The 15,491-nt window shown below is 38.0% G+C and overlaps 1 protein-coding gene across 1 annotated transcript in view; it reads left to right on the top strand.

Annotated features, from left to right (window-relative positions):
* The first annotated feature begins 3,503 nt into the window (after nucleotides 1–3,503).
* igf2bp1 (insulin-like growth factor 2 mRNA binding protein 1) overlaps nucleotides 3,504–15,491 on the top strand; it is a 45,220-nt gene continuing 33,232 nt past the window's right edge. The window contains exons 1-2 of the mRNA XM_052132426.1: nucleotides 3,504–3,678; nucleotides 4,836–4,896. Of these exons, the coding sequence (XP_051988386.1) occupies nucleotides 3,504–3,678; nucleotides 4,836–4,896 (236 nt within the window). The remainder of the gene's footprint in view (nucleotides 3,679–4,835; nucleotides 4,897–15,491) is intronic.

Genomic DNA, 15,491 nt, shown 5'->3' with positions numbered 1-15,491 from the left:
AGGAAACCACAAGAACAATGAAATCTTCACCTCTTTTACTGTCTTCTGCAAAAGCCTTGAGGTGATCATGTGGGTTGTGCACATCTGCCCTACCTGTGATAGAATAAATCATGATTTCACCCCAAGGAAAACTAAACGAAAAAATGTGAGACTAATTTGATTCTATAGAGTTATAATTCTAATATGAAATGCAGGTAATTTATGCATTAGTAATGGTGTGTTACTATCACTAATGCATTTCATGACAAGCTGTCATGATTATAACTGGTTATGTAACTTTTTCTTACTTTTTCCTTTCCATATAAAAAGGCAGATTAAAAGTATTTCCCATTTTTACATAAATAGTGATTAACATCTAAAAATGTTCAGCTAGTTTTTAATTTACATTTTTATGACTGACTTTACTTGTGGTCTCTTGTATATAAATGGCTGTAGCTTTGTATTTATTTGCTGTTTTGAAAAGAGTTAAAATGCCTTGCAATAGCGCAATTACATACATAAGAATGTAAGTCAATAAACAGTCCTATGACATGTGGTCAGACCCTTACCTCACTTACCTCATTTTTTAAGCACTGTCTTTTCCACACATTGAGCTTTATATCTATCAGGGGTATTACATTATTATGTTGTGTCTTTCTGAACTTCCTTCCTGCCCACTGTAGCATGCTTTGTTGTTCCCCAGACCAAGATCCTGAGTTTTTCTGGTTAACTTCCATGGAACAAATTGAATTGATAAACAAAGCTGTAGTTCATACCTTATAGTGTCTAAAGCACCTGCTATCAATACAAGAATTATTTAATATAATAACAGTCATATACCAAGGGAACACCCAGGGATGATTTTCACTGAAGCACCATTAAAGTCTTAATTCCTTGTTTTCCTGGACAAGTTCCATTCCTGTGGTCCCCCTCACCCAGAAGAGATGCCCTACCCCCATACCAGCTATTCCCATCCCCCTCACAGTGTGTGGTCAGGTCGCAATCTCAAATCTGAGTTCCTCTTAAACTCACAGGGGGTTGTACTGACATGCCAATTCCTTCATAGGACCACAAAGTGCACCCCGTTGCAACACTGTTTATTGAGAGTAATAGGACTATAAAATGAAATGCATATCCCATGCAATGCAATGCAATACATGAAAACTGTATTGCATTCTGAACTGCATTCATGCCCATATGTTTGCCAATGGGAGGTTTATTGCTGCAATTAATATAATGTACATAGGCAACATGTTTGGCCTGGTGCCTTCAAAGCCCCTAAAACACCACTCAAACAAAGTACAACTTTTAGCCAGTTGAGTTTAGGCTCATGCCATCAAACCAGTAACCCCATCAGTGCTTTATGTCAATCATGACATCGACATGTATAAGCTGAGTAGCAGTAATATACAATGCATAGTCTGATCAAATTCACATTTCAAAAAAGTTAAATGGCATTATGCTTTAAAGCTACGTGTGGACTGAATCCCCATGAATGGCCCTGAGTCACGTCAACGATTATTGGTTTGTGAAGACTTGAATGCAAGCATTTTTTCAGGACACTTTTGGAGTAACTGCTTTACCCTCCTGGACCAGTCTACATGAGCACAGATCAGTCTTTATTGACATAAAACTTGCGAGAGAATCGCTATAGGCTTGCGAGCACAGTCTATTAGGACACACGTGAACATCCTTTGTTTGTGTTCACAAATCTAATAAAAACTACTGACAAGACGTGTATACAATAAATGGCGCCACGTTTGTCAACTCATCGTAATCGTTTTTGAAACAAGGCATCCTTGCGCCCAAGTTGTGCGCGTCTTCAGAGCGTGATATAAAACTCAGACCACGCGGATCAAATGTATTTCCTACAGCGTCTGCTTCTTATTTAAGTCAATATGTTGGCAAATATATCTCATCGCGGAATAATTTTAGAGTTCCTTGTATCTACGTGGCTGGTGCTGGGAGATCAACCCCCACTCTTACTACAATGTAGGGGAAGCCATTTTCTGACAGTCGCCACGTGTACACTTTGAAGATATGTGACAACATAACCGCTATAAATCTGCGATCAGACTTGCGTTGAACTGATTTGAATAGAATTTTAAGATTGTATATTTCGAAATCATTTGCAATGAAACATCCAAAAACAGTGTGTACACTCAAAAGGCAATGCAACAGTTGCTCGCTTCCTGTTGGGAGGCGGTATCCTTTATGCTAGGCCCCATGTCTCAAAACACCCCATTTTGATTTAGTTGTTGAATCTTCTCGTGACTCAGGTTCACGCGACATGGAGGTGAGTTTGAGAACTTCCGAGATGTCAGTGGAATTAGAAATTACTCACTATCTAGGAGACCGTGCGGCCAAGTTCCCAAGAGCCTAATAAAAACAGAAAGGTTTGCAGTGTTTCACTAAAACCAGCCATTGAATAAAAGCGTTGCTACGATTCACTCCACGTCAGAAAAATATATACCATATACTTAGTTGGCTGTAAAACTACACTATAAGGTAATATATTTTGCTACACTGCCCTGGTCGTGACCCACAGCTGATATCATGCCCACAAAAGCGATTGGTTTTAATGCTCGAAATACGTGATTCATTAGCAACTTTGGCCATTTGCGTAACTGGCAGCAGGCGAACCAACGTTAAACCAGGCTATAGAGAATACTTCCATCAGAGGGGGTTTGTTTACATATATAATCATATAAAATGTCAAATGACACCAATAAACTTCATTTTTTATTTTTGTCTATTGTGCCTCAGTGGAATCCGAAACATTGTATCCACTGTGGAAACAAAGGGTTGAAAGAAATTATTGCAAACGTGATTTATAGTACATGAGTTAAACTGAAGCATGTGTGGGCCTGTATGCATGCACGCATGCATGAAGAGTAGCCTATATACGTCGCAATATATAGAACATGTTCACGTCTTTCCACGCACAACCATCTAGAGAGAGAGAGAGAGAGAGAGAGAGGGAGGACCGGCCCCTTCTCTAGCTAGTCTGATACCACGTGGTTTCTTCTTTGCAAACACATTTTTTTTGTAAATTCGACTCGGTTTTAGAGGCGGTGCCATCGCCCAGCGGTAGGATCTGTGTGACAGTGCAGGGTACAGCTTTAGGTTGAGGGAAAGCGCAAGGAAATAATTTCTCCCGATCCCGCTTTACTCGTACCACTATTCCATCGTAACAAACATCAGATTAAAGTGATATCATTTCAACACCGTACTGGGAATTCGCGAGGGTTGCTACAGTGAAGAATATTTGCCACTCGTCTGCGGGACTTATTCAGACTACAACGTAACAGTTAGTCGAACTTTCCCTTTTTATTTTGCAGTGTCTTGCAATTTGATTTCCCCCCGTTTTTTTTTTTTATTTTTTTTTTTATTCCAACCGACTGGCATCAGATTATTTGGTAATCTGTGGGTGTTTTAGTCCCTTTTCGAGATTAACAAGGTTTTGACGAAAAGTTGTATTTTCATTTCTATTTTGGGGGGGGGGATCATTAGAGTTTTCCGCGATGAACAAGCTATATATTGGAAATTTGACTGAGAACGTGACCGCAGAGGACTTGGTTAAAACCTTTGAAGATTACAAGATTCCATACTCTGGGCAGTTTCTCATGAAAACTGGCTATGCGTTTGTTGATTGCCCGGACGACCAATGGGCAATGAAAGCGATTGAAGCATTTTCTGGTGAGTAAATTGGTTGTAATGGGCCTTTCGTGACCGGTTTACATCTTAGCCTGCTTTTCTTAAATAACTTACTTTGACTGACCTCCCATAACCGTTCTGCTCGTTTAGAATTCAATCTGCACTTTTTTTTATCTTCCTCTAAAAATGTGATGTGTTAAGGGAAAGTGAATCAATGTTTGTACTATTCCCATTTCATTCAGGGCAATGTAAAACTCTAGTGCAAAGGTGCTTGAGAAAGTGAACTTTTAAGAACAAGCACAGTAAGCATTCATGCACACATCACTCACGACTTTACTTTCGTTACCCTGGCAGGTTTAGCACGTGCATTGTATTCTCCTGTGATTAATAACTAAATGTACCGTCATTCTAGCGACATGAGACTGTAGGACGTGGTTCTCTAAGCTCAGTCTTTAGGTTTAGGCCATCCTACCCGGCACAGCTATAGAATCAGGTCCCACCCCTCCCCCTTTTGGCTAATAGGCCAGTACAGCTAAAATGAAACACTTTTCACGTAGCCTGTATTGAGTTAACAGGCATACTACAGGGGAATGTCTTTTTGCTTTTAATATAACTGGCCAAGTAGCATTCTGAAATACTGACTTAATGCAATTTCATCGCATCTGTCTTGCTGACCACAAAATATGTCTCTCCTCGGTTCTCCACATATGTAGCATGTGACGTGTGCTCTACATAGCACGAAGGTCGCCATGCCGATAAGGACCATGTTAAAACTATCCACCAAATGAAGTCACGGTCAAGATTAATTCATCTTCAGCTGTTCATTTGATCGCTGTTAGGTCTCAAGTGGACAGGCACAACAAATAATGCCCTACACCTATAGATTCTGTCATACAGTTGACTAAAATAGTTTGGAGCCCTGATCAGTGAACCAGAGATTGTCCTAAGCATTTTGCTGTTTTTAAAAAGACATGTCGTTTGTAAACAAGTTTTTGGGGATGCATTAAACACACGGTCACTTTTTACACAGGAAAGTAGTCAGTAACGAGGCATAGGCTATATATAATTTTGTGGGGCCAATTTGAAACGTATATTAATCTATTACGCGTGCTTACGTTATGGGGGCCAGTTAATGTAAGTTGGTGGTCATATTTGTGAGTGGGGAAGGGAAAAAAAAATCATTTGTTTCCTTTTTCCAGGTAAAGTGGAACTTCACGGCAAACGAATTGAGGTCGAACATTCTGTCCCTAAGAAGCAGAGGTATTTGGCTTTATCTTGAATAGTATAACAATTGTTTGCTTTCTGCATATAAAAGCTGAATGTATGTCGTGGCGGTGGTACAAATATGTATACTGCCACCAAGCCCTTGCTGTGTGTTCGCTTTGGTTCTGTTGGATTGAAAGAGTTGTGCAATTGTTACTTTTTCAGACGTTATTTTGTGTATGTTCACGGATATTCTACAGTTCTCTTCATGTGTGATTCTAATGACTGTTTTAGTTCTGGGTGTTCATGTGGCATAAGCAATAATCATTCCACCACGTGCTGTTACATTTATAGTTAGGCTTTATGGCCAGCTCTCTCCTCATATGTTAGAAATATTCTTGCGTATTTGTTTAAACATGTAGCAACGATGGTCTCCACGTCATTTCAATCACTTGTCCTCTGTTGGTCAGGCCTTGGCCTACTGCGAGGCCTAGGCCTCAATACTTTGTCCGTTTGAATGATTCATGCAATACAGATTTTGTTTTCTAGTTCGATGGTTAAAGCTGTTATTGCGTTGGGATATTATCGATGTCCGTACTTTTGTAGGGTATTGAGAGTTTTTGACTTTGTAAACAAAACGTACATGTATAGGATGTATGCTGTAAAGTTTTAAGAATTGTTGTCTGCCTTTCTAATGCCTGCGTTTATGGCGACAGCATTGTTTTAAACGATACATCAGTACACAACTTTGGCTCTGAAATGGAAATTAGCGCCAGAAATGCATTTGTGTGTGTGTGTGTGTGTGTGTGTGCATGCATTTGGGGGGCTCAGTTTGCATTGCGTGCAGCAGGCTGTTTGTGTGTCACAAAAAATATCATCCAATTCAAACTACTTTTTACCTCTTTATACTCGAAACATATTTTGAACGTCCACCAAAGTTTCACCTGGTTTGTGCATCGCTGATAGTGTTTTAAAAGGTTGCACCCTACGAAAAATCTATTTGACGGCAGGTGATCCTTTGTGTGCGCAGATATGTGTGCGCAGTAATTTAATTGATGTATTATGATGTTTGAATACTGTGTCCGGTACTGTTTTTAAATGTACCTGTACTGAGGGCCCTTTCATTGACTGGTTGAACCAATGCTTTGTGTTTGACCCGGTTTACGCGCTTTATCCATATGTGTGGTGCTGACGGGTTTTGTGAGGAACATTTTTAGAAAAACTGTATATTTTGCACACTTCTCGACGTAAATCTTAATGTTTCACTAGGCCAACGTACAATACATGTTTGCAATTCAGATACATTATATGTCAGTATTCAATGCATGCCATATTTACGTATAAAGCGCACTATGTTTAGTGTGATTTATTGTTTTGTTGTTGAAGATACACATTTTAAATTGACCACAATTACATTTTATACATTGGGATTCGTATTGGGAGGCCAGTGTTACACTGATAGTGTGGCACGTGGTCGCCATCAGTGTGAAGAGTAACCAACGTCAGCAATTGAGAAAATGGCGCACAATGTCGACCTCTGTCGAAGGCTCCATTTGAAAGCACTTCGGCATTAACGTGAATAGGAGGAGATACATTTTTTTTTACACACCCTTTTGATAACGTTGTAGCACCATGTACACATTTCACTAATCCCTGAGCTAATCCTCAATATAATGACTAGGTGAGGTATTATACTTGGATAGCAATATAGACGTTTTGCACTTTAACTCTAAAATGTTTGCCATTTCTATGTTTATGCTGCAAACACTTACTTGAGGGACTTCTTTTTCTCCCTATGTTCATTTTAGAAGTCCACTTTGGTGAGACGCTGTGGTTCTTTTGATTTGAAAATTCCATGTAACCAGCTTACATAAACACAAACAGAATTGTGGAAAATGCATTAGAAATGTTAATTAGAGTGAAACTGTTTCTGGTCGCCATTTTGATAAATGTCTTTGTGGGGCTGGCCTCTGAGGTGCAGGACGTTTAAAAGCAATGCACGCCTCCCAGGTTCTGCGTAAATGTTGTTTTGGCCCTTTGTTATACTGAATCCTTTGGAGCTACCGGTCACCCAGATAAAATCAGACTTTTTTTGTAAACAACACATATGTATGCCAGTAAGACACAGTAAGATATTTTGCAATTGCTTTAAATTTGCATTAGTTGTTTTGGAGAAGAAAAAAATAAAATATGAAGTTAGCTGCGGTCAATAGATTTGGAGGGTGTGGAGGACTCAGAGCAGCTCCTTTGCTATTGTGCACACCCCTTGCATTTGGTAACATGGCTCTGCTGTAAGTGTTCCTAACTAAAGTCAGACATGTGTTTTGATGAAGACATCTGATTGCTGAAATTAAGTCTTTGAAGGACACACAAAAAAAAAATTGGGTCAAAAAATCCAGGCTAAAAAAAGCTAGGGTTTAAGCATTTATTTACTTGGTAGTTTGGAGTAAAAGGTAGTTATTGGTAAAAACTGAGCTTATACATGTGCAAGGAATACAGTGAAAACCATATAGGGTGTAGTGAGTAAGCCATAATGTTTTGTGCATAGAACTGTGGGGCTGGCTTTGTCTCATGCCTTGAGTTTCTCTCTACTTTATATAATTTTGCATTTGTATGACAGGACAATTTGCGATGGCTTGATTGGCCTCTTTTGAAGTTGTGAGGCAGGAGACAAGGAGAAGGGCCGCACCTTTATGACAGCACTGGGTGATAAAGTGTAACAATGGCCCTTCCCCCCCTTCCTCCAGATGCTACTCTGCACGCTCCCTTTCCCTTGTTAGCACCTTTCAAAATCCAAATGCAACAGGGTCTTCGCTGCTTATACAAAATTCTTGTAGACAGTATGACGAATAATCTCAAAGGCAAAGTAATTGTGAACTAGCCTATATAATACAGCAGAGAAAATGAGAAAAGCTTGCGAATTTTGCAAATGGCTAGTGCTGTGCCATTTAAAAAATAGTTGGTTGGTGTAGAACCACAATAGAAATGTATTTATTTTAGAAGTAGGCTATTTGTGATTCTAGCCGCTTAAATACTTAAACTAGAGTAACTGTTACCTAACAGAAATATCATACTTCAACATTGAGGCAAACAGTAGCACATTAGTTGAATTGGAATTATAATTTCAATCCAAAATGATAGCCATTCATCTGAATGCATGTGTGTGGTCATGGATAGACTTGTTACTGTGCAAATTGGAAAAAAGTTTACTGATGTACAGAAAACCTGTTGTAAATGAGGAACTCTTGCCTTCTCGAAACTGACCAATAAAGGAATATGTGCAATTAAGAGGCAGTTTCACTGATCAATAACATTAAGTTATATTATGAGGACATACCAAGATGGAACGCCCACCAACACACTCAAACAGTAGCATATTGGTGGGCTTTCCCTCTTGGTATGTTCTCAAAATATGCCTTAATGTTAATGATCAGTGAAACTGCCTCATAATTGCACATATTCTTTAACTGGTAATTTTTGAGAAGCTAGAGATCCTCATTTACCCATGTTTGGTGTCACACGTATTGTGAATAAATTAGAGTAGAAGATCTTTAAAAAAAACTCTTGATGTATTTTTTTTATATTATATATATATATATATATATATATATATATATATGACATGGAAAGTACTGCAGACAATGTCCACCAAATAAAAGGGTTGCTTTGGCTGAAGGAATAACTTATTTTTGAAATAACTGCAATTTTGATGTTGACATTTAGTAAGGATCTGTGCATTCAAAGAAGCTGGTACTAATAATAAAAAATATATTTTAATAGTGTATTCAGTGAGAAATGGGGGGAAAAAAGAGCTTGGGTTTTATTTAAATTAATCCTAGCATTTTACTAGGTAAATAATTGTTGTGATTGCATGCTCAGGCACTCTGAAGCCACACATGCTTGCTCTGTCTTCTCTCCCATGGTATTTCTCTTGCTGGCTCCCTCCCTCCTTTTCTCTGTCATTTTCTCTCTTCTTGTGATCGTAGTACTACAAAAGGCAGGGGGAGGGGTCTTTATGGAGGAGGTGCGACCAATCAGAAGGCCAGGAACACCTGTGTGCAGTTTCTCAGAAGCCGTTGACTGTGCCGCACAAGAGGCAACCTCGTTCTCATTTTTCTCTTGTTCTATTTCACTAGCACGCTTGTTTGCTTGCTGTCACTCCCACCCACCCCGGCTTGCAATTTTACTCTTATCGCTGTGTTTTTCTCATCGCTTATCTCTTATCTCTTTTTCTTCCTTTGTCCCTCTGTACATTTGCTGTCCTTCTTTCATTTGCAGCAGGACACATGCATTGTTATTCATTTCCACATTCACAGGACTTTTCGGCAGGCTAGCAGAACATACAGGCATGTAAATTTGGTGATATGATGTTCTGCTCACTAGGCTTGCCTGAGCAGGAAGAGGGAGGAGAGTAGGGAAGAGGAGAGGAGGGGGGGTGGGGATTGAGGGGAACGCACAGCAGCACTTCCTTGTGGGCTTCCCTTTTCTCCCATTACGGAGGCAGATTTTCTCAAAACAATTCTTGTTTTGAAAAAGGCAAAAACAGATGGAAAAAGAGGGACCGAGTGAGTGAGGTACAAAGAAATATCGGCATGTCACGTAAAGATGCTGAAAATGTGAAGGTTCAATGTGCATTGTGCCTTTAAGAGAACCACTCCCATTTTAACCCCCTACCAATGTGTCTTCTCTCCCTTCCCTATTTTGAACCATCTGTGCTGTTTTTTTTAAAAGGATCGAAGTCCCTTTACCTCTACAAAGGAGGCGGCTTTAAGTACCACAAACACACATATGTTCATGCAGTTGTATCTTTACAAGGCTTTTAGTATAAAATGAGTTCATTTGGCATAAACTGAGGGGAAATATAGGCCCTGATAAGATAGAATTGTATGTTGTACTTTTGATTAAGGGGTTTCTCCTGCTAATAATCTTTGATGTAGAGAGTGCCTATGTTTGGGGAGGATTTTAATTAATAGAGTTAGCGAGAGCTGGTTGTTGTTCACTGGAAGGTCAAATAACTAGTAATAATCTAAGACCATTCTCTCTGTTACCGTCCATTGAGAGCTTTCAGAAACCCTCTTTCAAAGATGAATGTTGATGTCAATGGACAGGAGAACTACAGAGTCTTGCAACCACAAGGCATTATATGTGGGCATCATAAACAGGTTGGCATAGGACTTTGCTTGAAGTTCAGATCAACAGTTGGTGACATTTTGTAGCATGGTTGCCCAAGTAGTGGGACAGGGCTCAGAGTTTTCAGTCCAGGAAATCATGCCAAATTCAGATTCTTTCTATTAATCTTTGACAGCATATCTCTTAAATGGAAAATTTTTGCAAATTACATTGCTTCGGAAAGCTTATGTAATTGTATAACTTCTTGTTTCCCCCAAATTATTTTAAAATGTTCTTGTGATCAATTCACTCTACATGGAAGTTATTGAAGCTTTAACCCTCTGGTGTATCACAAAGTAGGCATACACTTGGTGACTGGCATCCATTTTAGTAAAGGGGTCAATTTGTCATGTATGATAAATACTGAAAATCAAAAGAAACAACTGATAGGAGTGTACATTTACTGGGTGTACACCAGGGTTTCCATAGGCATGGAAAACCTGAAAATATCTGAGAAGTTTGGTTACCAGGTGTGGAAATGTCATGGCAATTTCTGTAGTGAAATATATATTTTCTTATTTTATTTTATTTTTTTCTTCTGGCTGAAAATATCAACTAGTTATGAGATAAATGTTGCTCTTATTTAGATTAAAAAACGTACTCTCTTGCCATTGAAAATTAATCTGAACGATTACTTGGCACATCACTCTGAATCGACTTTTAAATCTGTATCCAAATGGCTGAAAAGTTTATGGAAAAGTCATAGAATTTCATTGGTCAAAAAAGAGTGGAAACTCGGGTACACGATTTTCATGTTACTATAGCGTACAGTTGGGTCCACACTACGATTTTTACGATTGTTGCTTGATAGACTGTACAATACAATCCCAGTGAGATTTTGTGTAAAATTCATGTACAACATTATTTCAGACTGTATCTTTTTCATTACATCTGGCCATCTTATGAGCAGTCACACTGCATGACAGCTAAGCAAAATGTCTGACACTGCCAGAGCCGGTGTAGAATTGGGGGAGACAGGGCACACCCCGTCTCCCCTTTTCATATGAGATATCTTGCAATTGTGTTGTTGTGAGTCTGTCATATCGAGAAAAAATCTATCCAGTGTAAAACGTCTCAATGGATTTAAATGCGGATGAATGTTGAATTCGGTTTTGAAGCGTCAAGCTCCCCCTGCAGGAATAAAACTCATGACAGTCAGTGGCTGACAATGTGCAATTTTGGTCTTTAGGTCTGTAACCCACACAAAATGTTCATAGGAATTTAGAAAACACGAAATCCATCACATGAGTTATATGTGGAGTCAGTGAAGATGTTAAAGGTGTCCATAGAAATGATCAGTTGTTTTTCATGGTGAGGAAAGCAGACAGGCATTTCAGATGATCAGGAAATAATTGTAATTTTCTGAAAGGGTAAATTATTTCTTAAACATTAACCTAATGCTTTTTCTGAATGTTTGATATGATGCAGTGTATAAATATTTAAGAGAATTCATTGAATTAGGGATGATGAGATTATACAGTTTTACTATTAACCGTGATTAAAAATATGGTTAACTCAACCATAAGAATTTACAATCCATGATTACAAACCGTGAAATGCATTATTTACACTTGACAAAAATGTTATATATAATTTATAAATGTATAATCTAAAATAATTTTTCGTAAGATTTTGTAAGCCTAAATGGAAAAACGATTGTGCCTGTGTAGGTTCTGGAGCTGTTGCTATGGTTATGGATGGTGGCGGCGTGGTGCTTAAATTGTCTGGTGCCCTGAACTGAACATGAACATTCATTTCACGTGAAACTGAAATTTAAACACACAAATTCCAAAATATAACAAGAGGTATTTGATCTAACAGATTCATATCCATCAAAAAGCAACTTAAATTGGCTGTTTTGCAGCATTTAAATGACTGACTGAAGACAACGGATGTAAAACAAGCAGACAGAAGTCCAAGAAAGACATATTCTACAAATGGGACAGGATGCTCCTCTAGTCATCCAAAAGTTTAATATTTTTAGCTGTGGTGATTTTAAAGTGGTGAACTAAAGATGCCACTTTTTGTAATGTTTAAGCATGCTGACAGCACACAGGGTATTTGCGTGCTGTCAGCGGGTGAACTTTGAAAAGTTGTGTCTTAAATCATTTTTTAAAGCAATGCTTCTCTACAAATTCACTGCATTCAACAATACATGTCAATTTTAGTCACGATCGGACTTTAAATTACCTGCTGTAAGCAATGTTCCCATTATTATGCATAGTCCAAAGGTTTATTTGTAAGGTGTTGTGGACAGTATTTAGAGTCTGTTGCCGATTCTTTATGTTGGGGTGTCTGACAGAACAACAGATTGCTTTAATAAACTGATGCAGAAGAAAAAAATGTTTAATGGCATGAACTACATGTTGTGCACCCACAATAATCTTACATTTTTGCACTCAGTTTACACTTATGAGCATCCTGAGCTCAGTTATGTGCTTAAGCAGTGTGGTGCCCTAGATTGGAACATCTCTTATTACCTCCTTTATGTGTGTGTTTGTATTTATCAGTTTTCTTATTATAGGGCTTCCCTTAGCGTCCACATATCCCCCAGAAATACGTCCACTTAGACGTTTAGCCAATTGTTAAATTATATTTATTTTTTGCATCAGTGCTGTTGCATGATAAGAAAATGTGCATATAATTGTAAAACCGGTTAACTATGTTTTTTATTATTATTTTTTTTTTCTCAGATGGTAATCTAAATGTCAAACTCAAACACAGCATCCCTACATTGAATATACCTTTTAAAAAATGTATCTGTGCATTCAATTGAGCTGTTATTATGCATTGTTGTAATGAAACATTGCAAATCCCCCATAACCCACATTTGGTCCCTCTCAATGTTCAAACCAAATCTACACCATTGGTCAGACCAATGACCAATCGGTGATAATTAGTTGCAATTATTCATGTTTTATACCTGAATCTTATATACCCAAAATTTCAGTAATGTAAAAAAATAAATAAAACAACATTTGAAATTGTTTTGTATTAAATTGGCTTTTGTCTCTCAGATCCCAAACAGAATATAACGGGAAATAGCAAATAAGTTAAGGTATTCACATTGGAAAGCTTATTGTTCTGGACAAATTGAAGAGTTTGAGTGATTTTTGAATGTTTAATTTGATATTGAATTAATATTTCATTTTGGCTTTAAAGATGAGGCGTGTGGGTATGTTGTGTGTGTGTGTGTTTTTTTTTTTTTCTCTGTGGAAGAGATGTGAGACTAGTGGAGTTCACTGTGGTTTACCCATCTGATGTATGGGCCCCTGTCTGCCCCATGCATGAAGGAAGGGAAAGGCCCCTTCAACTTAAAATTCTTTACATTTCTCTACCTCCTTTTTTCTCCTCCTTTTTTCCCCCCAAGTGGGCTAATGAACATATGGAGTGCCGAGGTCATGGCATTTAAGATGATGACACAAAGTAAGCATTGTTAGCAGCCCATCACAAGCAACATCTTGTTCTGAATACTATTACTTTATATTCATTACATATTTGACTATATGCTGCATGCATTTACAAAGAGCGAAACAATGAAGTGTGATTAAAACGTGTTTAGTTGCACTGTAAATAATAACGCTGCATAGTTCTTCCTCTGGATGTGTTAAAATGCTGCTGGCTAAGATTCCTGTTATTACCTGTACTCCTGATAGTTCTTGTGAGAAAAGAACTCAAGCAGCGCAAATAAAAAACAATTAAAGGAATAGTTCACCTAAAATTGAAAATTTTCTGATAATTTACTTGCCCTCGGGCCATCCAAGATGTATCGAGTTTCTTTCTTCATCAAAACAGAATTTAAGATTTTTAGGATTTCCTTTCAGGCCTCCTCCTTTAAACAATGCAAGTGAATGGTCTCCATTTTATTTGACTGTCCAAAATGGAAATTTACGGATAATCCACACGACTCCAGTTGAAAAATAATGTTCTTCTGAACCCAAACGATTGATTATTTTTAGAAACAAAACAATACTTATACTTTTCAACTACAAATGTTCGCTTCCGCACATCTCTGTGACGTGCGCTCGAGAGGGATGACGTAATCTTATTGGTAAGGGCACACGTCATGTGGAGGAGGAGGCAGTAAGCGTGTCATTGTTTACAAGAGAAACTTGCACAGACCAAACACCGTTCACAAACCAAAACAGTCAAAGACAATATAAAATAAAAAATAATTTCCAAATAATAATAGAAATGTAAGCAATGACATGCTTCCTAAGCTAGCACTAGTTCAACAATGCATGCAATTCACTTATTTTTGTCATTTAATTTCTGTGTCTACTTGTTGACTCATTCATTCCTCTTTTGCTTCTTTGCAAACAGATCCGCCCACCAGATCCAAGTCCCTAGGTGTCACCCAAAGCAATCCCATTTTCCAGATCACTTTTTTTTCTTCTCTCCCTCCCAGTGTAACTCAGACATGGCCAGTAGCTAACAGAATTATTTCAATGATTTGTGGAATTAAGTTACACTAGAATAAAACTGGACGTAAAATGGTAAGAAAATAGGTATTTTGGGATGTTTTAAACACAGTTTTGGTGTCATCTTCCACCACTAGAAAAAAAAGCTTTAAACCTATCTTCAGGAAATTCCCACAAGCTTGTCCCCATTTGTGAATGGACATCATACAGCAAATAATTGTTCCTTGCCGCTAGAATTAATGAATTAACAGATTTTGTACATTTGTTATATTTTAAAAGTTCTTTCACTTTTGCATTTATCATTTAAAACTAGAAAAATCTTAAAAAATTAGATTACTTCTCTGTATTTATCATCACAAGACCGTTAATGCGCACATTAGAACAGAGAAAATATATCAGATTATTTTTTTTTTTGTAACAATTTTTGTATGTCCTTTATAAAATGTGACCTCGTTTAGGAAGATGTTTTGATCCCTTTTGAACAACGTTTTAGTGTGTGTGTGACTAAATATCAATCTGAAATCATCTCACAATTGCTGCCTTAATTCAATCGTTGCTTGCATTGAGGTGGATTTTGATTGATTGTTTTTAGCTGAGGAAGGGTCCAAACATGTTCGTAGTGAAATCCACATGCCTTTGTTACTTCTCTTCTTATTCCATAGTTCTCCTGTGCAGACATACGTGCCATCAGCAGTAGAGGAGCAGGACATTTGTCCATATAAAGAAAAAAAAGTCCATGGTTTTGCCACAATTATGTGCATAGATTTAATTTTATGGTCACTCACGAAAATGTACCCCTTTACATTTTCACCATAGGTATGGACGCAATGAAAGTGACAGAGAATCTATCCGTTGCTTGTTTTCTTTACCCATTTCCCCTTCATGGGTCCATATAACCCCAGTAGAGATCATTCAACACTGTTCTTCTCTCTTATGCTATTTTCTCTCTCTATCCCTCCTCCTTCTCTTCCTTCACATTGCACCTCCCTCCTTCTGAGTCTAAATCACTTAAAATGGAGTCTCTAGATCACATGACCTCATAACAGGCATGTGCTGGTATGG

This window comes from Xyrauchen texanus, chromosome 8 (genome assembly GCF_025860055.1).
Source record: "Xyrauchen texanus isolate HMW12.3.18 chromosome 8, RBS_HiC_50CHRs, whole genome shotgun sequence".
In the NCBI taxonomy this organism is placed as follows: domain Eukaryota; kingdom Metazoa; phylum Chordata; class Actinopteri; order Cypriniformes; family Catostomidae; genus Xyrauchen; species Xyrauchen texanus.
Note: the sequence above shows the minus strand (reverse complement) of the source record. Positions and strands in the feature narration are given on the sequence as shown.